The 24,276-nt window shown below is 43.0% G+C and overlaps 2 protein-coding genes across 5 annotated transcripts in view; one reads left to right on the top strand and one right to left on the bottom strand.

The window, feature by feature from the left end:
• The window catches only part of ORC1 (origin recognition complex subunit 1), a 43,067-nt gene extending 27,543 nt beyond the window's left edge, over positions 1-15,524 (bottom strand). For 2 of the 4 annotated variants that reach the window (XM_030572719.1, XM_030572721.1), the window contains exons 1-8: positions 15,346-15,430; positions 10,480-10,573; positions 9,572-9,699; positions 8,467-8,636; positions 6,772-7,156; positions 3,592-3,877; positions 1,165-1,275; positions 944-1,048 (exon numbers count right to left, since the gene is read on the bottom strand). In XM_030572719.1, coding sequence (XP_030428579.1) covers positions 944-1,048; positions 1,165-1,275; positions 3,592-3,877; positions 6,772-7,156; positions 8,467-8,636; positions 9,572-9,699; positions 10,480-10,568 — 1,274 coding nt within the window. In that variant the 5' untranslated portion in view covers positions 10,569-10,573; positions 15,346-15,430. Of the gene's footprint in view, positions 1-943; positions 1,049-1,164; positions 1,276-3,591; positions 3,878-6,771; positions 7,157-8,466; positions 8,637-9,571; positions 9,700-10,479; positions 10,574-15,345 lie in introns of all 4 variants that reach the window. The other 2 variants (XM_030572717.1, XM_030572720.1) reach the window with 2 other exon arrangements.
• Positions 15,525-15,610: 86 nt separating this feature from the next.
• PRPF38A (pre-mRNA processing factor 38A) lies at positions 15,611-21,191 on the top strand. The gene is made up of 10 exons (XM_030572722.1): positions 15,611-15,837; positions 16,758-16,917; positions 17,770-17,891; positions 18,624-18,709; positions 18,869-18,979; positions 19,518-19,630; positions 19,797-19,823; positions 19,904-20,001; positions 20,380-20,428; positions 20,771-21,191. Exons 1-10 carry the CDS (start codon positions 15,708-15,710, stop codon positions 20,811-20,813), a joined length of 939 nt encoding a protein of 312 aa, XP_030428582.1. The 5' UTR covers positions 15,611-15,707; the 3' UTR covers positions 20,814-21,191.
• Positions 21,192-24,276: the final 3,085 nt, after the last annotated feature.

Here is a 24,276-nt window from a genome sequence, read left to right as displayed (position 1 = left end):
GGAGTCGTGAGGATCTCCTGTCGGCATCAGCTTGCGACAAGCCAAGCACGGTTTGAAACCCGGTGAACCGGGCATGGGCCCCGGCACCGGGTGAGGGGAAAGGGCTAATCCCCAACCCCTCTTAACTATATATAATAACTACATTAAAGAACTAATAAAACTAAGTAGAAATATAGGAAATTGAACTATATACACAAAAACGATGAAAGAACTATGAGAAGCTAGGGAGGTGGAGATCAGCTAAGCCGCGCTCCACTGTTCCAACGACCGACACGGGCGGTAAGAAGGAACTGAGGGGCGGTTGGGTCGGCAGGGGTATATATCCGGCGCCATGGCGGCGCCACTCCAGGGGGCACCCAGCCAACCAACTGAGTGTTGCTAGGGTAAAAATCTTCCGACGAACATGCACACAGCGCGCACACACCTAATTGGAATGGATATGAGCAATCACTCGAAGAAGAACTACCAGGTTACAAACTAAACTAAAAGTTGCACCATAGATAGGACTCAAGACCCCTCTCCTACTCAGATGAGAACTAGAAAAACTGTCACTCAGGCTTCAGCCATTGGTGATGTTACCATTTCACCTCACCTCTCCAAGAATCCACCAGCAAGAAGAGTGGACACATCAAATCCCAATTATCAAGTAAAACAAGATGCAGAAAGCATTTTTGGGAAAAAACGAGTGTCTTAATACATCATAGAACAACAGTAATGGGTACAACCAATTTTTCTATCTTTCACTTTACTTTAAAGGATGAAAGTATTTGCTTTAATTTGCAAATACAGTAGAAGGATTTTGGATTGTTTTCTTGCAAACAATTTGCCTAGCAATCACACATGAATGAGATTCACTTGACTTGCATTGCAATAGACTCGGTGAATGCCCAGGGCTGCAAGCGACCAATGGCAATCTGACAAAGACATAATAGAGAAAACTTACTGGAGTTGCTCTGCAATGCGAGCAGTAGTCTTCTGCACACATTTCCTGTGAGAACGTGGGATCACCACTGGACTCCTGGTCATCAGCTCTTGCTCTTCAGCTAAACTAGACAAAGAACAAGGCTATTTGTATCTAGTCTTTATGTCAAGTGACCCAAAAATCACTCTTGGAATAAGTGAACATAAGACATGTGAACATCATTTGAATATCAGAGGATTTACTTTGTGTCGCTTTTAGAATTGCTCTTAGAAGTAGCTGCTCGTTTGGTTGTTTTTCTGGATTCTCTGGCTCTCTCCTCAGTTTCCTCCTCTTCATTTCTACCGTTCAAATGCCTGATGGAAAAAGGGACATCTACCTATAGCATTACAAATACAACTTGCCCATTAGATGATGGGCCATATTGAGGTGAATCACTTGCTTTAATTCATTGCAGATACCTCTATTCTTTTAGATTTCTTAATTCCACTACATTGCAGACTCTGAGTGTACCACACTGCAAACATTTAACAGCACACCAACACTGTGTGACCAAGAGACTTTAGATCACAGTTCCATCAAATGTTTGTTCCATATTAACACTTCTTTAAAGAGGACATGTAAAGAAAAATGTGTCCCTTTTTTATGATGTACAATATAAAGAAGGCCTGAATTTTTTCCTGCTTGTTGTGATTTTTAGTGATTATGCTGAGAGAAAATATACTGAGCAAATTTAATTAAGATCTGTGTGTGGCAATTTCCTTTTTTTTTTTTTTAAATTTGCCACAAACATGAATAGATTAGCACATAGTCTGGAGAAGGACTCATATAACAAATTTTATGAGGCCCAATATAGCTTGGCTACCTTTGAGCAGATCTATATACATGTGTAGCTTACACGCATGGGGTGATATTAGAGCTGTGTGGTGTATATGCATCAAGTGAAGGGAAATTCATGAGGAGAGGAAGAGGCTTTTGTCTCTGATAACAGTGTATAAACTTGTAAAGGTCAACATGACTAGACCACCTCCCCTTTCTGCATTCCCATCATATCTGCCCTGGACCCCTACATTTCTCACTCTAACATCTTGATCTGTGTAGCCCGCAACCCCATTTTCCAAACCCTTTACATTCCTCCCCCTCCATGTACCCTTCGCTTTGCTCCTCCATAACCCAGGTCCATGGAATCTCTTGTAATTATTAAAGCTTTTCTACGGGTATGTCTACATCTACAATTTTGCAGCGCTGGTTGTTACAGCTGTATTAGTACAGCTGTATAGGGCCAGCGCTGCAGAGTGGCCACACTTACAGCAACCAGCGCTGCAAGTGGTGTTAGATGTGGCCACACTGCAGCGCTGTTGGGCGGCTTCAAGGGGGGTTCGGGGAACGCGAGAGCAAACCGCGGGGAAGCAGGTCTCCTTCCCCGGGTTGCTCCAGTGTTCCCCGAACCCCCCTGCAAGCAGATCTCCTTCCCCGCAGTGTGCTCTCGCGTTCCCCGAACCCCCGTGCAAGCAGGTCTCCTTCCCCGCAGTTTGCAGGGGGGTTCAGGGAACGCGAGAGCACATCGTGGGGAAGGAGACCTGCTTGCGGGGAAGGGGGTTCGGGGAACGCGAGAGCACACCGCGGGGAAGGAGACCTGCTTGCACGGAAGGGGGTTCGGGGAACGCGAGAGCAAACCGCGGGGAAGGAGACCTGCTTGCAGGAGGGTTCGGGGAACGCGAGAGCAAACCGCGGGGAAGGAGACCTGCTTGCAGGAGGGTTCGGGGAACGCGAGAGCAAACCGCGGGGAAGGAGACCCGCTTGGGGGAGGGATTCGGAGAACACCGGAGCAAACCGCAGGGAAGGAGACCTGCTTGATTACCAGAGAGGTATCCTCAGGTATGCTGGGATACCTGCTTATTCCACGGAGGTCAAGAAAAGCGCTGGTAAGTGTCTACACTTGATTACCAGCGCTGGATCACCAGCGCTGGATCCTCTACACCCGAGACAAAACGGGAGTACGGCCAGCGCTGCAAACAGGGAGTTGCAGCGCTGGTGATGCCCTGCAGATGTGTACACCTCCTAAGTTGCAGTGCTGTAACCCCCTCACCAGCGCTGCAACTTTGTGATGTAGACAAGCCCTACGTCTGTAGCAGGCAAAGCATTTGAGCATATTTTGGGATTTCACAGACTTTGTCAGTACTCTCTTATGATCAGAAAATTGTTCCAAGTTGGATTTTTTTTAAATAAAAATTGAGTAGGAGGGCAGGGAATAATGGGAGCAAAATAAAATATGGTAGAGCTTTCCCCACTACTCCAAGCAGATAGAGGAAACAGCAACCAATTTTGAAAAGAAAATAAAAGCTAAAAAGTCTTCCCAAAATCCCAATATTAAAAGTGTTAGGTTGAAAATAAGTATTTGTGGAAGTGCACTGAATACTGAGTTACCACCACTCATATCCAATATTTCGTCTCTCACTGTGTGCTTTTCTGCATTCCCCCAATTTGCTGTAAAAGAAAGTGAAGTGAACATCTATTAACCAGTGACATCTTTGCAGGAAGCACCTGCTCTTTCCTGCAGGATCTTTGATACTATCTTGCTTCAAGAGAATGATTTATTTTAAAAAAGGGGAAACAAGATACAAAGAAGGGGGCGCCAGTCAAAGATGCATTAGAACAATGCTGCCACTTACCGTGTGTCATCGTCTTTCCCATCAAGATTCTTGGCTTTTGGGCTGGAATCTTGGCCCCTTCTGTAGGGAGCTATCCTTATTGTTTCAGCTAGCTTAGACCAGTCTCCCCTGATAGCCCGTGGTGAGTCTGACTCACCACTGGTGCGAGATATTTTTGGAGGTGAGCCCAAAATCTTAGTGAATGTCACCTTTCTCTTGGTAGCTGATGGTTCCAAAGCATCACAGTCATCACCCAAGAGTTCTAAAACATCGCATCCTGTGAGTTTGTTTCTAGATTTCAAAGGACCTAAAAACCAAACAAAATGATAAAAGGTCAAGTTTTAAAATGACTGATTTGGTTAACACTTAGCTACCAAGCCACTCATGGCACATAATCTAACTGCTGTTTAGGGTTACATGATGGAGGATGAATAATTGAACTATTTAATTGGAAAAAATGTTTCCTTTATGAGAGGGAACACAGATTTAGGGTCTGAATTTTCAAACCCCAAATTCCCCCTCTCCCAAGCATAAGCTCATCTTAGCGCTAGTTTGCATGTGAACATCTAGATGTATGTGTATTCTTGATTGCACACATACATAGCTAAACAGTCTCTTATCTAGACAGGCCATAAAGCAAAGTAGCCACCTAAATGTATGCTTAACCAGTAGACTGGAATAATCTGGCCCTCGGTGTCTATTGAAGTACCTACTCTACTCTTCATAACAGAAGAGACATCAGAGCAGGGACATTACCAACAATGTGTATGTGCTGGCTGATCCATTGCCCCACACTCCCACTTGACAGGTGATGTACATATTTTACAATCACCAACATCGCAGGAGCACTGAATGATTTACAGCAACCTCAAACCAGTACCTTTGAAATGAAAAGGGATCTCTCTCTTAGTACTCCTACAGACAGTTTTTCATCCCCTTTAAATAATAGCCCTAATTTACAAAGGTCATTGAAACAAAAATACTATGCTTACCAGACCAAGCAATTTTCTCTGCACTTTTTTTTTCATTTTGCAACTTCTGTATTAAAAGCAACTACAGCTTTATAATTCCATCCAAACCTACATAAATTCCTGAGCCAAAGCATTCTTTTGCTCTTGAAAAGTGACATGAAAATTGCACCTTCTTAGTTAGCAGATTTGCTGCCCCACACATGAACTGAGACATCCTATTTGCTACAGTAATTAAAATATGTTTTTAATGCTGCTTATTTGTTATCCATGCATAGCCAACACAGCTGAGAGAGTAGGGAGCTGAATTTAATTCCTTCCTGTGCAAACAAAACTGCTTATAAAAGTTTATTAAAGTTATAAAACTGTTTACAAAGATTCCAATTATTTGAACTTCTGCAAGTGTATGCAAGACTCCAGAGAATGCACAAGGACATCACTAAGGACAAACGCTGGCCTACAGAACTTTTATCATTGGTAATGATATAAGAGAAGGAAAGAACCCGGTTTGACTCAGATCCCAGACTAAGTTTCCAGGACTGCCAGTTGGAAATAAGTTTTGCTTGTAAACTGAGCACATTTGATGTAGAATCATTGAGACACAAACATAGAATCCCACAATGGACCACCACACTAACTTCAGCACTGGCTAATCCTCCACTTACGAGAAATTTTTGCTAATACTTCCTACCTGAGCAGCAGTCACTGAAAATTATTATTAAATGGACTCCCCAGGCAACATCCCATTAAAGCACATGGCTCAAATTGGGCTTGGCAAACCAGCACTTTTCTGTCACACATGCATTCTGTGCTGCAATACATTATCTTTTATTTAAAACACAGATTACATCTCTAGCCCCTATTGTTGCAAATTTAACTATTATTACATGAACGGAATGCAACGGCTGAGCCTTTGGACTACCTGAAATAGCAGCAACATGCAAGACAAAGTTTGCACCTCTGTGGGGCATTAATTCTGAACCCTAAAGAGGCTAGTTTAAGTGTCAATGTTTACTATTTCACTGATCAAAGAAGAGGGACAATCACTCCAAAGATCTCCCCAATGTATGAGTACTGTCCCCGGTGGTTGGGGCTTAGGGTGAGAGTGGAGTAGGGGAGTGTGCTATTACTACTTCCTCCTTCAATTCGACCTCTGAGAGTGGCCCGCCAATTGTGTTAATCATATCTAAGGGTATGGCTACACTTGCAGCTGTACAGCACTGCCGCAGGAGCGCTGCCACAGCAGCGCTTTGAAGTGCGAGTGTGGTCGCAGCGGCAGCACTGGGAGAGAGCTCTCCTAGCGCTGCATGTACTCCACCGCCCCCTGGGGATTAGCTTACTGTGGGGCAGTGTTTACACTGGTGCTTTGCAGCGTGTAACTTGCTGCACTCAGGGGTGTGTTTTTTCACGCCCCTGAGCGAGAAAGTTGCAGCGCTGTAAAGCGCCAGTGTAGCCAAGGCCTCCGTGGCTGGGGTCACATGCCAGGGTCTCTGTATCCAAGAGAACAAACTTCTACTGCTTGAGTTAAAGATTCAGGTCCATTAACTTAGAGGTGGTAAGCAGTCTTCAACCACTGCACATGGTCTAGAAACTAAAAGAGGACAAAGAGTCATATTGCATTTGCACGGGTTACATCTACTAGAAAACCAGACTCTCTTTTCGGATTTTTTTTTTCTTCTTTATGTGATATCCTTTCCCCAATGATAACCTCCTTCAGTGCAAAGCTCTCAGCAGTATTTACTCAGCAAATCTGTCATGACAGACAGTAATAAAGATCTCCAATACACCTCAGCTCAAAAGGCCAGCTACTAAGAGGAAGAGGATCAATAGTCAACTGCACAGGAAGGGGTAGCCATCCTCAATGTGCTGATCCCAACCTGTTCAGCTTCTTATATTCATTCCTTATGACATATACAGTGGCTGGATCAGCTGTGAAGCAGTTAGAGATGGGATTCTTGCTCTCGATTCTGCTACTACCCAAAACAAGAACCCACTCGTTGAAAGTCTGTACTCCCTATAAGCCCCATTTACCACGTTCCCAAGTGAAAAGACCTCGCAGTGAAATCACAGCAGCTAGAGGAAGGCCAGGCCCACAGGAGTTACTCAGAGAGCTGCCTATGCTGTACTATGGATAAACATAAGACTTCAGTCTCCAGGTCCAGCAATTCTGCTATTAATTTGGCAAATAGTAATAAATGTATTAGCAAAACCAAAAGTATTGCTGTGTACATACTATTTAGCTGTAACTTCTTCCTTGCTCCTGGGGTGTTAATGCCATTTGCCACCCTTTGGGAATGTCTCTCCTTAGACAGGGAGGACTTGGAAGCAGAGTGTCTTGATTCTATTTCCATCTGAATGTTCTTGGTTTTCACGGTACTCCGAGTGATTCTGTCAGTCTCTGCTTTCAAGGAGCAAATGAAGTCTGAAGGAAACACCTGGCAGTCAGTTAAAGGGCTTGGGCTGCCAACCCTTTCATTTTTCTCAGTTTCTTTCAGCTCAGACAATAAGCCAGGCGACAGAGGCTTAAAGCATTTCCCATCCCAAGATTCCTTTACAAAGAATATCTGTTTTCCATTTGATCTAACAGGCACTGCCTCCTCAGGGGCCAAAGGTATCACCTATAAATGGAGAAAAATATCAAGTCACCCTTTAGTAGCTGCTATTTACTTAGTAGTTTGTTATTTTTCCTAGTCATGTATCTTAACGTTTTATCCCATGACTGTGCTATTGGTACACCTGTGAAGAAGGATTATAGAGGACACTGTTAGACTATATTAAGTATTCTACTCCTGGGGGAATTCTGCACCAAATAAATAATAATTCTGCACACAATATTTGAAAATTCTGCATATTTTGTCAAAACAACATAATATAATCATGCCAGTTTCAATCGTTTTGGTACTTTATTTCAAAATATCGGTCAACAAGTATGTCTGTAACAATACAGATCAAAAAAAAGATTCTGGCAATTTATTTTCTGGGACAGATTCCTTACTAGGCATATTAATACAGAACGTTGAGTAATTTACTTAAACTACAATACAGAACTGTATTTCCTGCACTTGTCAGAAGCAATGCATAGGCTTGGCTGAGTCAGGGTTTACGGAGGAGCTGAGGGAGATGGAAGGAGCCTAGGAGTGGAGGATGTTGAGTGGAGTGGGTGAAAGTGTTTTTTCCTTTTGGGGGAGGTGGCGGGAGGTAGGGGAAGAGATTCTTAGGGAGCTGGGAAACACACAGCCCCCCCACGCAGACCCTGGCTGATCCAAGCCACTCCCTTCAGTCAGGCACATCTGCCCCCTCCCCTCCAATCCCCATGGGTCTCTGCAGCCCCCCCCCCCCCCCCATGCTCAACGCTGTCATCCCACTAGCTCCTGAGCCTATACCCCAGTCTGTGTCCCCCCCAGCATTCCTGTGCTCCCCCTCACCCCTACCCCACTGTTCTAACCTGGTTCTGTGGGCAGGGTGCTGTGATTAACTTCTGCTCCCGGGGGAATTCTGCAGTACTGGACATCAAATTCCTCTACCCATCCCTCCCCCAGAAAATACATTCTGTCCCGAGTGCTGCAGTTCTGCCTTTTTCCCACCAGAGGCTGCTGTGGCACCAGAATAGCCAGCTGCATGAACACATCTAGCTGTTCTTGCACCACACTGGTTTCTGGTGGCCAAAAGGCAGCACTTCTTAGGCAAAATGCACTTTTTGTGGGGAAATATAAAATTATGTGGGACAGAGGAATTTTGTGCGCCCGCAGATGCACAGAATTCCCCCAGGAGTATAAGTATTAATGATGCCCAACATCCCTACAGAGCTGCATTAAGAATTCAAATAGGTTTCATGGGGGAAAATAAGTGTTTCCACCCTTGCTTTAGGCTTTCCAAAGTTCTTCCACCTCCTCCTTTCCTGTATGCAGAGCATGCCCTGGGTACATACCTTCACATTTTTAATGATGGTCTCCACATTTATGTCAGTGTCATATCCAGGAGCTTTATCCAGAAATATCTCCTGGGGAGAAACCTCTCTTTGCAGCAGTTTCCGTTTATTGAGTGGTAGCTCTGTAATACGAGAGAACCACTGAACAACTGCATGCTTTTCTTGAGAGCCTAAAACAGAGGGAAACATGAAAAAACTCAGTCAGCATCCAAAACACTAGTTTTAGTTACAGCATTATTATTATTTGTATTATAGCAGGCCAAAAGGCTCTAACTGAGATCAAAGCCAGATTGTGTCAGGCACTGTACATACACATAGTAAGAAAGAGCCTTCTATTTCCATGTAGTCTAAGTACTACTATCCTCATTTTACAGACTGGAAATTTAGGTACATAGAAATTAATTAACTTGCGCAAGATCATACAGGGAGTCTTTGGCAGAGATAGGAATTGAATCCAAATTGCCAAAGTCCCAGCCCAGTGTCTTAACTCCAAGATCATCCTTCCTCTCAATTACTATACAAAAGTACTTAAAAAATAATAGAAAGATTATGAAAGTCTTACCTCCACAAAACTGTCTTAATATGTGATTAATACCAGGTCACATTATAGATGAAGAGTTTATTTCTATATCCTCACTCATTATCTAAATGACCACAAATACATATATTTCATCAGTTACGAACTTAATCCTGAGAAATGTTATTTCCACCTAAATTTGTCGTTGAATTATTATATGTAACAAGATGTGCAATCCTGAGTTATATTGGAATGTTTTATTGTATCTATGCTGGGGTGAGGGGAGACAGATCAGCTAACATTTAACCACAAATAATTCTAGAAAGCTGTCAATTGAAACAATGGTGTTTTTGTTTTAAATGACATAGGTCCTGAGTTGTGTTCCGGCACTGACTTACAATGTAGCTTTGGGCAAATCATTTAGCTTCTCTCCGCCTCAATATCCCTCATCCAACCTTCATTTATAAATAAAATAGATGTAATACCTATTTCACAGTGGTGAAGAAGTTTAGTTAGCATTTGAAAAGTGGCTAGATCCCCAGATAGAAGGCACATTGGAACTATAATAATGAAAATACTTGCTCTTACCATCTTCATATAGTTTCAGGAGTTTTGCCACAAAAGGTTGATCTGCATTCTCCCCTTCTACTAAAACAAATTCTCCAAGTAGTACACACATTTCTGTTAGACTTCTTTCTGATTTAATCAAGATCCCCCTAGAAAATGAAGGCACATATAGATTAACAAATTCATTTCATATTCTTTATAGATCAGAGACTGCCACATTAACAGTCAGTCAGATTTTAGTCTTTTCTCCCTCCCTCTTGCCAGATTTCCTTGCAAAGTCCATGCATATGTCTCCTCCTCAAATGCTTCAATTCTCTTCACCCACAATAGCAACTAACGTAGGTAGGTCAGAATCCATGAGTAACCTGACAGCCAGCTAGCTTGCATGCAAGCCATGGAGTTACGTCAGTGATGCTACTAAGGAATTATCAGAAATAAGCCCCACTCCCAGCCCCCCCACTTTTTTCTTTTTTTTTTTTTTAAAGAGTCACAGAGTTACATTTTTATAACCCCTTTTATCCCAAAGAATCCAAAGTGATTTACAAACTCAAGACCACGCCACAAGAGTCGCTTACCTCCACCAGTGAAATGCAAAAAACATACAGCATAGAGCAATCCTATATAACTGTTTAGACTGGAGTGCTGAATACCTTATCCAGTTGCCCATGTCTCATTTACAATGCAAGAACTTTGTGGCCAGAATCTTGTTTGATGTTTACAATATCATACACACCAATAGCACTGAGCCTTATTTGATGGTTTTCATAAGATATTGCTTATGCTTATTCCAACCCTGCTACATATACCTGACACAAGTGCTAGTAATGCAGGTAATAGTTACTACAGCACTTTCGTCCACAATTACTCCCTAAAAAAATGGAATGTTTCTTTAGGGGTCTCTGCCTCAGCCTAAAATAACTGTTATTTACCTATATTGAAAGGTCTTCAATTGCTGGTCTGAGCTCTTTGCTCTTCCAACCCATGAGTAGATGCGCTTGCACTGCTGTCTTGTGTTCATGTTTTCTGCAGCGAGATTTTAAGAAGTATCAAATTAATTTTGCTGGTGAATGCAAGTAATGCTAATGACCAAAGCAACAGACTGGAGTCAGTATTCCTGGATTCTTAATTCCTAGATTCTTAATTCCTAGCTCTGCCGTTGATTCACTGATGAGGGCTTGTCTACATTACTGGCTGGATCGACAGGCAGTGATCAATCCAGCAGGGGTCGATTTATTGTGTCTATTCTAGATGCAATAAATTGAGCGCTCTCCCATCAACTCCAGTACTCCACCAGAGCAAGAGGCTCAGGCAGAATCGATGGGAGAGCATCAGCTGTCTACTGACCACAGTGAAGACACCACAGTAAGTAGATCTAAGTACGTCGACTTCAGCTATGTTATTCACGTAGCTCAAGTTGTATAACTTAGATCAATTCCCCCCAGGCATAGACCAGGACTGAGTTATCTTGGGCAAGTCACTGGAGCTCTCTGTGCCCAAGTTTCTCCAGCTGTCAAATGAAATTATTACACATTTCAGAGGTGTTAAGAGAATTAGAAAAAATATTTGAACTGGGTGGCTAAAGTTAAGCACTTAGATAAAAAGGTCTGATTTTAAAAAGTGCTGAGCTTCCAGTGATTTCCATGGGACAGAGTGCTTAGCACCTTTGAAAAAAAAATCAAAACTCTTATTAGGGTACCTAACTTTAGGCCCCAAGTTTAAATATTTTGTCCTTAACATTTTATAAAGCACTCTGAGCACTCAAGTGAAAGGCATTTTGAAAGTGCCATTTATTTATTTTATAGCCCGGTATTTTATGTAGTAGGGCTCAATACCTATGTGGTAAAATTGTAGAACCACGTGATAACTGCACCTGAGCGTGTCCAACTTGCACTCTGCCCACTAACACACCTCCACCAGGACTATTTCTAACATTCAAAACCTCTCAGCTGCTCAAACAAACCCTAATGCGTGATTTCTCCCCTCCCATTATACTGGTTCAAGATTCAGAACCAGTAATAATCATTTCTGTACCCAACGCTAGAATATGAAGGTGAGAAAACTCTCCTTTCCCCATACCAGAAATGCTCTCCTGAAAACTTGCAACTTCTCTGGTATTGGAAAGAGAGAGGATGCAGAGTTTTAATAGCAGACTGTCCTTGGACCCTGCACTGGGGCCTCCATTTTTCATATCAGCACCTGGCTAACAATGATCTGATAAATATGAAGCATGCTTGTAGCTGCTGGAAATGAAATATATGTGTTTGTCTTTTCACCCCTCTCCAAAGGCAGTGCCAGGATTGAAGGTCCTTCTTCTGTCTCTCACCAAGATCCTCCTGACTGTTGCAGGCAGCCAGTGAGATAAGGTCCATCTAGTCCTCCCGAACTCCATTTTCTATATCTTCCTCCCCCACAAATAACTCCGATGCCTGCTTCTGCTGATGGCTCAGCTTTTTCCCCCAAGAGCAGTAGAAAAATCACATGATTATTTATGGACTTGCTGCTGTCCACAAAGTCCTTGATAGCAGCAAAGAGGACAAACAAAAATCTAGTCAATTTCAAAAGAGTTTAAAATAGTTTAAGGTACAGTATTACAATGGCTTGAGAACCACTGCGATTTATGCTTTTTACAACCACATTAGACTGTAAGCTCCTCCTATCTGGTACCTGTCTCCCTGTATTTGTACAGCATCTAGGACAATGGGCCTATTTTAAACGTATTTTTTTCCCCCCATCACTGTGTCAAAGACCCACACAAACACAAGAGGAAACTGAAATTTATACAAAAAGAGCTGCCAGGCCAGAAGGGACCATCGGATTATCTTGTGGCCACTGAACCACACACATTTACCCATGTATTGAATCCAATAACCAGGATTAAACTACAGTATTACAACCCTCAGGAGACCAAACTATCGTGTGCCACATGCAAAGAACAGGAGAGACTGAGGTGCACCTGTGCCCAAGACTCCTGCAAAGGCAAAGAACCGATTTGCTGAGATATACCCAGAACCCTGAAAAGAGTATTTTTTTTCTCTAGGCTGTTACAATCAACACTTGGGATTACTGTAACCTTAGAACAGGGGTCGGCAACCTATGGCATGCATGCCAAAAACGGCACGCAAGCCGATTTTTAATGGCACAGTGCTGCCTGCCGGGGTCACGGCTGCCGGCCCCGCTCAGCCTCCTGCTGAACCCAGGCTGTCAGGGGGCTCGACGGGGCCAGCGGCCAGGACCTTGGCAGGCAGCAGCATCCCGTTAAAAATCCTGCCCGGCCCAGCCTGCTCTTCTCCACCCCTGCTCTCTCCTGTGGGGGAAGGGGTAAAAGCTTGGTCCTGCAGGCTGCTACTGCAGGGCAGCCTCCACCAGCAGCCAAGCCCTGCCTCTTCCCCCAGCTGTGCTGGGTTCCTGTCCCTCCTCCTCTCCCTCCCTGTGGCAGAAGAGCTGATGGCCCCGGAGAGGGAAGGAGAGAAGCAGATTTGGAACTGCTGCTCCAGAGAAGAGGTGGGGACAGGGCCTTGGAGAAGGAGAATGCAATCAGGGCATATCCCCTCCAATCCCCTGCCAAGAGCCGCTAGGACAGGGGGCTGGGAGCATCCCCACAAGTCCATCCCACCCACCCTCAGGTCCCTTGCCAACTGGGGTCCTGGCCGCAGGCCCTGCTCAGCCTGCTGCCAGCCTAGGTGAATGGAGCCCCAGGCCGGCAGTGGGCTGAGCGGGCTGGCAGCGTAAGATCAGAATTTTAATTTAATTTTAAGTGAAGCTTCTTAAACATTTTTAAAACCTTGTTTACTTTACACACGACAATAGTTTAGTTATATAGCATATAGACATATAGAGAGAAACCTTCTAAAAAAACGTTAAAATGTATTACTGGCATGCAAAACCTAACTTAAAGTGAATAAATGAAAACTCGACACACCACTTCTGAAAGGTTGCTGACTCCCGCAATAGAAGATAAAACATTTTCAGACTCATCCCTTCAAACTTTGCAGAAATTGATGGTGTGGGTCCACCAACCACCAGAAATTGATATATACAAAGTCTTCTGTTCAAAAAAGGCTGGTTTTGGTCCAGATCCCACAATTTGCTGCATCCATGCAGCCTAAAGTAACAGTAAAATCTTTTCAAACACAAGAAGATTTTTAAAGTCTTTTTCTTCTGAAATACATTATTCACAGAACTCTTACAGCACGGCGCACTTAAAGGTTTTATCTACACCCAAGATCTGTAATCCATAACCATCACCCCCAGGTTATTTAGGGTATAGCTACATTATAAGTGCTCCAGGGTATAGCTACACTATAAGTGCGCCTGCAGCTACACAACTGTAGCGACGGAAGGGATTTCTTCCTGTAGTTGTAGTAAATCCACCACCCCAAGAGACAGCGGCTAGGTCAACAGAATAATTCTTCAGTCAACATACTGGTGTTTGCAGTGGGGGTTAGGTCAACCTAATTATTTCGAATAGGGTGTGAAATTTTTCCACAGTCCTGAGTGAGGTAGCTAGGTCAACCTAAGATTTTGAGATGTCAGATTTATGCAAGACATGAAAAAGCACCAGACAGGGCTCCAGCCTATGTTAGACTTAAGGTTTGTCTACATTAATATTCAGGCTTTGTCTACACTTCAAATTTGTATCTATATAGCTACATCTCTCAGAGGCATGAAAAATTCACACCCCGGGGTTGTAGCAATGCCAACCTATCCCCCAGCGTAGCAGCTAGATCATGAAAGAACACTTCTATCAACTAGCTACCACCATTTGGGGAGGTGGACTACTTACAGCAATGGAAAAAACCCTTCCATCATGAAGGGAGTCTCAATTTTATGGTGTTATAGGGCAGTACAAGGCTTAAATTCAGGTGTGTGGGATGGGGTCTCGGGGCTTTAGCCCCATGCAGGGGGAAGAGGGAAGGAGAGAGGAGTTCCAGTAAATATTTTCAAATCCATGGCAGAAGTCCAGATGCAGCCCTCTACGCCCCCTCCCAGCGAGGCTAAAGCCTGAGATCCTGGCCCCTGGAGCCCCAAATGCGGGCAGGGGCGTGCTGGGCTCCAGGAAATAATCTCAGAGAATTTAAACCCTGGCGCAGTAAATGTACCACTGTAGTGCCCATAGTATCTGTGCTGGGGTGAGGGGAGAGAGATCAAGCTGCCACTTAACCACCAGTAACTTGGGAAAGCTGTCAATTAAATTGACGTGGCCATAGTTTGCAGCAAACTGTGGTGCAAATCTAGCCAACCATCCCCTAAGTGTCCACACGGAGATCAGTTCCTTAATGCACTTTGATCTGCCTTCCCTTGAAACTGGAGTAGATTCAAGGGCACTGGGGAACTTTTGCTGCACAGCAGCATGGTCCACCTGGCCACTTGGGGCACAGCAGGTTAGACTGACACCCCAGTTTGCTGGAAACCAAACGCTTGCGTAGACAAGGGTTTGTCCTCACTGGAAAATTAATCCAGATTAAGGGTGGGCGTGAACGTAAAGCACAACAATTCTAAAGTAACGCCGCGTGTAGACAAGGCCAAAGTCACAATCGCTGTCTTCTAAGCCCAGGCATCAAGGTGGCAGACAGGGGTGGGGACGCGCCATTGCCCCCACCCCTGAGACCCCCAGGCAGAGGCTCCATGGGGACCCTACAGCTGAGAGAAACAAAGGGAGGGAGGGAGGAAGCAGCAGCGCTCCACGGGGCTTCTACCAGCCGCCACCGCGGAGAGAGGTCAACACGCCGGGCCTGCTCCGGCCGCTCCCAGGGCTCTCCCCCGAGCCTTCCCGCGCAGCAGCCCCCGCGCCTCACCTGCTCAGCCCCAGGCCGGCTCGCTGGCTCGTGACCACCGAGGCGCAGTCTCCGAGAGGCAGCCGCAGGATAGAATTTCGCGCCAAACGCAGCTGCAAGCTCCGCCCACCCCGCGCGCGGGGAGCGCACGCTGCCGCCATCTTGGCTCCGGGCGCAATGAAGCCCGTAGCGGGCTGGTTGCCCGAAGTTAAGATGGCAGCCGGCGAGCGGCGACAAGTCAAACTCCTCCCCGCCGCTACACAGTCCCGGAAGTGAAGCCAGGAATTTGGGCGGAAGCGGAGCCGTTCTCCCCGGAAGCAGAAGAAGGTGGCGCCCCGGTGTTCAAGTCCGGTCGTTCCTTCTGCCTCCCTCTCGCTCCGGCCATGGCGAACCGGACGGTGAAGGACGCGCACAGCATCCACGGCACCAACCCGCAGTACCTGGTGGAGAAGATCATCCGCACCCGCATCTATGAGTCCAAGTACTGGAAGGAGGAGTGCTTCGGCCTCACGGGTAGGGGCCGGGGTAGAGGCGGCGCCCCAGCCTGCCCGGTGCTGGGGGGTCGGGGGGAGGCTGGTGGGCCCGTCCGCACCCCCGAGCCCAAGCACTGGAGGGGGCTCCTGCGCGGTGTCGGCATGTTGGGCCCCTGATGTGGTCGCAGGCGGTGAGCGGGGCGGCAGAATCCTTCGCCTTTACCATCAGTTGAGTCTTCTCACCTCCGTCTGCTGTGGTGAGGACCCAGAAGCCTATTTCTTCCCCCCCTCCCCGGGCAGCGTGAGTCCCCCAAATCCTCTGTCTGTGCCAGGGGTAGGCAACCTATGGCACGTGTGCTAAAGGTGGCACTCGAGGTGATTTTCAGTGGCACTCATGCTGCCTGGGTCCTGGCCACTGGTCTGGGGGCTCTGCATTTTATTTTAATTTTAAATGAAGCTTTTTTAACATTTTAAAAAAACTTATTTACTTTACATACAGCAATAGTTTAGTATCAGAGGGGTCAGCGTGGATCTGTAAAAGGCGACAAAGAGTCCTGTGGCACCTTATAGACTAACAGACGTTTTGGAGCATGAGCTTTCGTGGGTGAATACCCACTTCGTCAGATGCATATCGTGAGTATTCACCCACGGAAGCTTATGCTCCAAAACATCTGTTGTTGTTTAACAATAGTTTAGTTTATATATTAGACTTATGGAAAGAGACCTTCTAAAAATATGAAAATGTATTACTGGTATGCAAAACCTTAAATTAGAGTGAATAAATGAAGACTCAGCACACCACTTCTGAAAGGTTGCCGACGCCTGATCTGTGCTCTGCCTCAAGCCCCCCAATGCCACAGATGTGGTGATAATATTAATTAAGAGCTGACATGTGCTTAGCTCTCGTTTAAAGCCTATACGCTTTTGATGGTTCAGCTGTTTCCATTCATAACCCCCTAGCTGAGCTGGTGGTGGATAAAGCCATGGAGCTGAGATATGTTGGTGGCGTTTATGGTGGAAACATCAAGCCTACACCATTCCTCTGCTTGACTCTGAAAATGCTGCAGATCCAGCCTGAAAAGGACATTATTGTTGAGTTTATAAAGAACGAGGATTTCAAGTAAGCAAATCTTGTTTTTCCTTTAGCTGTCATATCAGAGACACAGACACTCAAAGCAAACAGAAAAGAATGGGTAATATAGATAAAGTGGCCTGGAGTGCCAAGCTTGGCTGCAGTAGGGAGCCAGTTGATAGTCTTTCTCCCATGCACTGTTCATTGTAGAGTCCTCAACAAATCATGCATTTCTCCATGCCTGCTCTCAAAAAATGTGCTCCAAACCATGCAAGTTTCCCTGTCACAACTACTCATGTCGGTGTCAAATCCTTTCTAACATTACACCCACTTGAATCAGGTGAATATGATCACCTTAAACATGTCTAGCATAGTGATATTCAGACAGCATTTCAGGAGCCAAATTAGTGATCAGCATTACCCAAAGGAACCACAGTAGTGTGAATTCATTGTTTCATTTACTACAGCATATATATTCATTTTTAAACAATATGACAGGAAATATTTAATGTATATATGCTCACAGTAAAATGACTGACCCAAGTAGTAGTATTTTATCAACTAGAATTGGTTAATATAGTGAAAACATCCTGATTAATAATTAAATCAATTTTAATATGTGCTGCAAAGAGCCATGGGAAACACATTGAAGACTCAGTCTGAGTAATACTGGTTTAGCATTTTCTTCAGCTGTGAGACTGATAATGCAGTCCCTGCATGTGCAAAATCCACATAGGGGCTTGCAGGATTGGATACGAAATGAGAAAAATTGAACAGTCTCCCATACTGTGTTTATTGTACTAAATCAGTCTTGCTCTGAGAGAGACTTAGAGTTTTAAATTATTTATCTGTACAGAATGGTCAGATTTGTAAACTACTATTTGACATTTTGTGTTCCAGATATGTCAGAATGCTTGGAGCATTGTATATGAGATTGACAGGCACTGCCATTGACTGCTACAAGTACCTTGAACCACTGTACAATGACTACCGAAAAATAAAAAGTCAAAACAGAAATGGGGGTATGTAACCAGTGTTAAAAGGCAGTCCATGCTGCAATACCTATCAGGAATCTAGAAGTCTGCAGTGCTAACTGTGTATTTTATCAACATAGGCTAAAGTATGTGGGGGAAGAATATCTATTTGCTATATTGCTTTTGTATTATTCACTGATCACTGCTATTCGTTCATTGATCCTGGACCTGCTACATTGCCTAGGCAGTATTAAATCAGCTGCCTTGATTCTGTGTATTTATCTTCAACTTGTTTGTTTACAATAGTGGAATTGATTTTTCAGTAGGCAAAGGAGAGAGAGCTAGCTCAGTGGGTTGAGCATTGGGCTGCTAAACACAGGGTTGTGGTTTCAATCCTTGAGGAGGCCACTTAGGGATCTGGGGCAAAATCAGTACTTGGTTCTGCTAGTGAAGGCAGGGGGCTGGACTTGATGACCCTTCAGGGTCCCTTCCAGTTCTATGAGATGAGTGTGTGTGTGTGTGTGTGTGTGAGATATATATATATATGTATGTAAAAATAGAGAGAGAGGTATGATCAGAGCACAGAATTGGACCTCAGGAACTTTTGAATTTTAGCTCTGCCATTATCTCATCTATAAAATAGTTTTAATAATCTTCCCAGCACCTGGGACTTTGAGGATTAGTTTTATACAGCACTTTGCACGGAATGACTCACAATTGTTAAATATTAATAACTAGGGTAAATGTGACTGATCTGAATACTAATTATTTTTCTTCCAGAATTTGAGCTGATGCATGTCGATGAGTTTATTGATGAACTCCTCCACAGTGAACGTGTATGTGATATCATTTTGCCTCGATTGCAGGTATGTAGGCTGCTAATTAATGCCTTGTTAATGATAGCACATTAGGAGCTTTCTAAATTACCAGCTTAAGGGCTTGTCAAGTGCAAAGTCAGTCTGATTTTGATGCACTGTATATTCACATTTGGATTATATAAGGTGAAAAGTTGGTGTTTCTCTTAGAAACGTTACGTTCTGGAAGAAGCTGAACAACTCGAGACTCGGGTTAGTGCTTTAGAAGAAGATATGGATGACGTAGAGTCCAGTGAGGAGGAGGAGGAGGAAGATGAGAAGGTTTGTGAATTATCCCACGGTTTGTATTATTTTAGAGAGATTTATTTTTGATGCTGAAATCTTATGCAGTAAAGTTCTCTGAAAATTCTAACTGATGTGGGGAGGCCTGACCTTTACCTGTAGCCCTCACAAGAAATCTTCATGTACTATGCCAATGGAAATTTTCTTGGTCATATAATAGCAGCAAAATACTCTGTTCTTCAGGATTATTCTTTGCTGAACTCTATTAACTTGAATCACTCTTTCCTATTTAAATAGATTCCTATTAAAAATTATCAGTTTATGATAATCAGATTTTTTTAGTTTGTCCATTTTTTGTAATGTTTTTTGGAGGGTAAGGGAGAAGCAAGAGATGAGTTGCCTTAATTTCAATGTATTTATATACCACACAATCATCAGGCAGTTTCATTTTATTTAAAGTACTTAGTTTGAGTAGAAGTTACTGATCTTTTGAATGGTTGTGTGGGCATCCTGGTTCATAACTAATATAAAGGTCAGGGGAGTCATACAAAATTGTATATTTTTGCAATGCTTTCAGCTGGAGAGGGTACCTTCCCCTGATCATCGCAGAAGAGGTTACAGAGACCTAGATAAACCCCGCAGATCTCCAGCTCTGCGATACAGGAGGAGTCGAAGCAGGTCTCCAAGAAGGTGATGTATTTAAAAGATCATCTTTTGTTATAAACACAGTTTCACCCAAAATAATATTTATCTGGTGATGTTTGCAAAGTACTAAAACTAATGTTAGTTAGTTATGTGAATGCTTCACCAAAGTTCTAAAATATCCATCCACTTTTTTTTCTTTTTTAATTCACAGGCGAAGCAGATCTCCAAAGAGGAGAAGGTAGGAGAGTTATTATTTTAAAACTGCATTATAAAAATTGTTTAAAAAATTCAGTTGTTTAACAGTCTTCTTCCTACTAGCCCCTCACCACGGCGGGAGAGACATCGCAGCAAAAGCCCAAGGCGACACCGGAGCAGGTCCAGGGAGAGGCGCCACAGATCAAGATCTAAATCTCCAGGTACTCTAGTGCTTCTTATTGGTGACTTATGGCATGGGTGTCAGCAATGCACCTAGTGGTGGAAAAATCTAGTTCCTGCTGTCAGTTACTATATATGTTTAGCTTGTAAAATAGCTAAAGTTGTATAGTTAGATTTTGAAAACTGGTTTAATATGTGAGACTGGAATGTACATTTATTTTTCAAATATCTCTACCAATAACTCAGTATTTATGAAGAAATTTTAGTTAACTGCCTACTGAGGACGAGTGTTCAGCCGTTCTTTGACATTCCATAAAGGGCATTGACACAGTCTGCCTTAATGGAAGTGGAGAATAATCACGCGAGATGGTTCTGCTCATGATTACCACACACAAGTAATTTACCTTTTATCTCAACAGGGCATCATCGTAGCCACCGACACAGAAGCCATTCTAAGTCACCTGAAAGGTATAGGCCAGCTGTCTTATTTCTTAAAGATGTCCGTTCGTGTTGAAAGTGTCCCTGCAAACAAATGCAGGGGCATCTTTCTTTACAATGGACCTGAATTTTGAGATTTTTCACATCATTTTGGGGGTACTGACTTTTGATACCACCTTTTTCCTATCGTTGGTCTTTTAAAGCCGAGACCGCTTGTGGGGCAGCTTTCTATATTAAGCATGGAGTGATGCATCCTCACTGCCAGCACTGGAATTTCTGTAATGTTGTTTGTCCTCCATAAAGCAATGTACAATTTCCATTCTCAGATTATCTTGCCTACCATAATGACAAGTAATTTTGTTGCTGTTTCAGATCTAAGAAAAGCCATAAGAAGAGCCGGCGAGGGAATGAATAATGGACTAAATCTACTAGGCGGTTTAGGGTCTTTGAACCGTAATCTGTTTGTAGATAGCGACCTACTTACATTAAGGAACAGCAGGATATGTGCTGGCTGCTTTGGCAGTCAGATTTTTTTTTTTAAAATCCTCCTCCTCCCCCCCTCCTTGTATACGAAAGCTGTTTTTGGTGGGGTTTTTTTTTGTAAGTAAGACAGAGAAACTTTTAATGTACATTATCTTCCTAGTAGAAAGGATTTCTTAGTAGGGGGATGGTTGCTGGTTTTAAATGGCTTTCTTGAAAGCCAGTGTAAAATAGCGTGAGAGCAAGATTGAGTTGTTTAAAATACTTTGTACAATTTTTAAAATTGTTATTAAATGCTCTTGTTCCTAACCACTTGCGGTTCCCACATTACTTTGTTTGCATGCATTTACGCAAATACTGCCAAATGAATTGAAAGAACGTTTCTATCAATATTTGTTATAGTATTAATCAGCTATTTGGTAAATGTCCATGAGACTAACTATCAGATGTGTAGCAATGCTACTGGTTTTTATATTACATTTATGGTGATAGTAAGTCTGTATGTGTTGTAAGCAAATCCGACGAAGTGGGTACTCACCCACGAAAGCTCACGCTCCAATACATCTGTTAGTCTATAAGGTGCCACAGGACTCTTTCTTTACTGCTTTTACAGATCCAGACTAACATGGCTACCCCTCTGATGCATTCAACACTGAATACACATTTAACAGGCAGATGGAGTCAAAACAGCTACAGCATACAACGTGCAGAGCTCAGAGTTGCAACCCTCAACTCTTATTTACTGAGAATACGTCTGTTAGTCTATAAGGTGCCACAGGACTCTTTGCTGCTTTTAAGAAATTCTAGTCATTAAAAACCTCTCAGTGCTCTAGCCTAACAAATCACATTGCTTTTTTTTAATCCGTAAACCATTTTTATCGTATTTTTATGGGGGGAGGGATGGATAGCTCAGTAGTTTGAGTATTGGCCTGCTAAACCCAGGGTTGTGAGTTCAATCCTTGAGGGGACCAATTAGGGATCTGGGGCAAAATCAGTACTAGGTCCTGCTGATGAAGGCAGCTTCAGGGTCCCTTCCAGCTCTAATGAGATAGGTATATCTCAATTTATTATTACAACACATTAAATCCAGCATACAAACAGTTAGTACACGTCTAATACTAGTTTCCAGCTCAGGAAATTGGGCAATGGTTATCTCAAATAGGCAACTCAGTCTAATGTAGTAATTAACAGTTATGTGCATAAATGGTTCATATCATTTGGATCAAAGTTTAGAGAAACAGTTTCAAGTGTGTAGGTGTAGGAGTATACAGTTCTTTCTCCCACTGATGATCTGAGTGTCAAAGTTTTTAGGTAGAATAATTTGAAGCTCATAACTAGTAACTGAAGTCTTAGTTGTCATTTATTTGGTATGCTACTGTCACAGCATCACTGGGACGAAAAGCTTCATTGTATGATCAGTCCTTTATTCTTCCTCTGTGTCTATTTTTCCTTTTATACTTTATTCTCTGTGGCAACTCCCTGGCTCTGCACTAAAATTATCAGTAATTAAGGAGCTAATGTTTATATTATGAACCTTCTGCTTAAGAATTAACACCTAATGAAATGGAGGGTTGTGGGTGCACTCACTGGTAGAGCCATTGTTTCTGACTGTCCGTGTACAGACTCAGGAAGAAAACACTGCATCAGTTCCTAGTGTTTACATTTGGAAGGTTTTTTCATAACCATGAAGCTTATAGCAATTAACAGAAGCATAGAATCTGAAGCAATGGCATCAGCCATGTAGGCCACAACTGCACAAAACAGGATAGGTTGACCCCCCCGACCTTTGCATGCTCAAGCTGTATCTTAACTGCAGTTAAGATGGGCTCTTGTTTCTAATTCTTCTCCCCTCCATACAAAAAAACCTCTCAGCTGGGTTTGGTGGTGGTTTCAACCCAAGTTAGTTGGCTCACCCAGGGCTATAGGCTAATGCCTGCATCAGGCTTTTGCTTGGACTAGTAATCCACACAAGGCAGTGAGGACACAGGTTAAACTTGTCAAGTGTTGATAAAGTATGTTTGATTAAACAGCAGAGGTCACTCAAAACAATGCAGGTACCTTTTGGAACAGTGAAATCCACAATAAATGAAGCAAATGAAAATCAAACTATGGCTGGTAAGAAAACAAATTCCATGAAAAGTTATTATGTATAACGAAGGTAGGACATGAGGAGGGAGACTATCAAAGTTACAGGTGCAAAGTTACATGAGACTGCTAGACTATCAAAATTACAAGTGCAGTCAAGGATAAGGCTCATTGCAGAGGAGATAAATAATTTCTTTACATTGCAGATGACAGGGGAGAGATAAACTCTTCAAATAAAAGTTTCACCAAACTGAAGAATAAAGTAGTAGTACTGAAACAAGCTGATAAATTAAATAGCAACAAATCATTCAGCCTTTGAGTGATCAGTCCCAGTGAAGTGGCTGAACTGCTAATAAATATGCACTCATTAAAATCATTAACTGGAGGGCAGTGCCTGTTGTGCTTAAAAACACTCTAATAACTAAAAAAATGCTTTAGGGGTTACCTTACAGACCACTGAGCCTTATATCAGTAGCAAGGGAGGTAGTTACTACTCAATGCACAACAGTATTCAAACACAAAATATTTATGTATGAAGGAAAAACATAAGAATATGCTGTGTAAATCAACAGAGCATCTTCACTAGGAATGCTGGGTTCAGGTTTTGTCACTGTCTTAAAAACTATATAGGAGGAGATATAACAGAAGTAAGAATCATATAAGGGCCATAAAAATATTCCTCTGAACTGAAATTGAAAAGACGAGGACTGGTAAATCAAATGTTGTTTATTGTCTAGTTTTACAAGAATAAGGGTTTTATCCAATGAAACTAAACAGCAATGCATTTTAAACTGAAAGGATTTTTTTAAACAACTGCAACAAAGAATCAAAGTCTAAGAGCTTAGCAGAATTCAGAAAGGTTTTATATGATTAATGAGAATATCCATTGTTAGAGAGGATTTTTTAAAAAAAGATGCTTATGTTTCAGGGCATAAGCCTGTCACTAACGGAAGGAGGAAGAAACTTCCATTGAGGCCAGGTTATTCCATAATAGTCAAAGAGATTCTGGCACCTTTTTCTGAAGCACCTGGTACTAGCTACTTTTGGAGATGATTCAGTGGGGGCAATTTCTATGTTCCTAGCAGCATCTGCCTCATTAACTATCAGCAGGAAGAGGGGAATGCCTAAGCCCATAACTGTTTAATACATCTGAATGAGAACAACTGTACTGTCCACATTTCTGTTTATCTTTAATAAGAGGTCAGCAACTGAAAAGCTCAATGAGCAAGTTGTTCCAAAGCCAAGGGGGCAAGAGCTGAAACATTAGCTTAGACCTACCCTAAAAACAAAAATTCAGAGGAAGGATGTGCAAT

The sequence above is a fragment of the Gopherus evgoodei genome, chromosome 8 (assembly GCF_007399415.2).
Source record: "Gopherus evgoodei ecotype Sinaloan lineage chromosome 8, rGopEvg1_v1.p, whole genome shotgun sequence".
In the NCBI taxonomy this organism is placed as follows: Eukaryota; Metazoa; Chordata; order Testudines; family Testudinidae; genus Gopherus; species Gopherus evgoodei.
The sequence above is the reverse complement of the archived record's forward strand: the minus strand, read 5'-3'. Positions and strand labels throughout refer to the sequence as shown.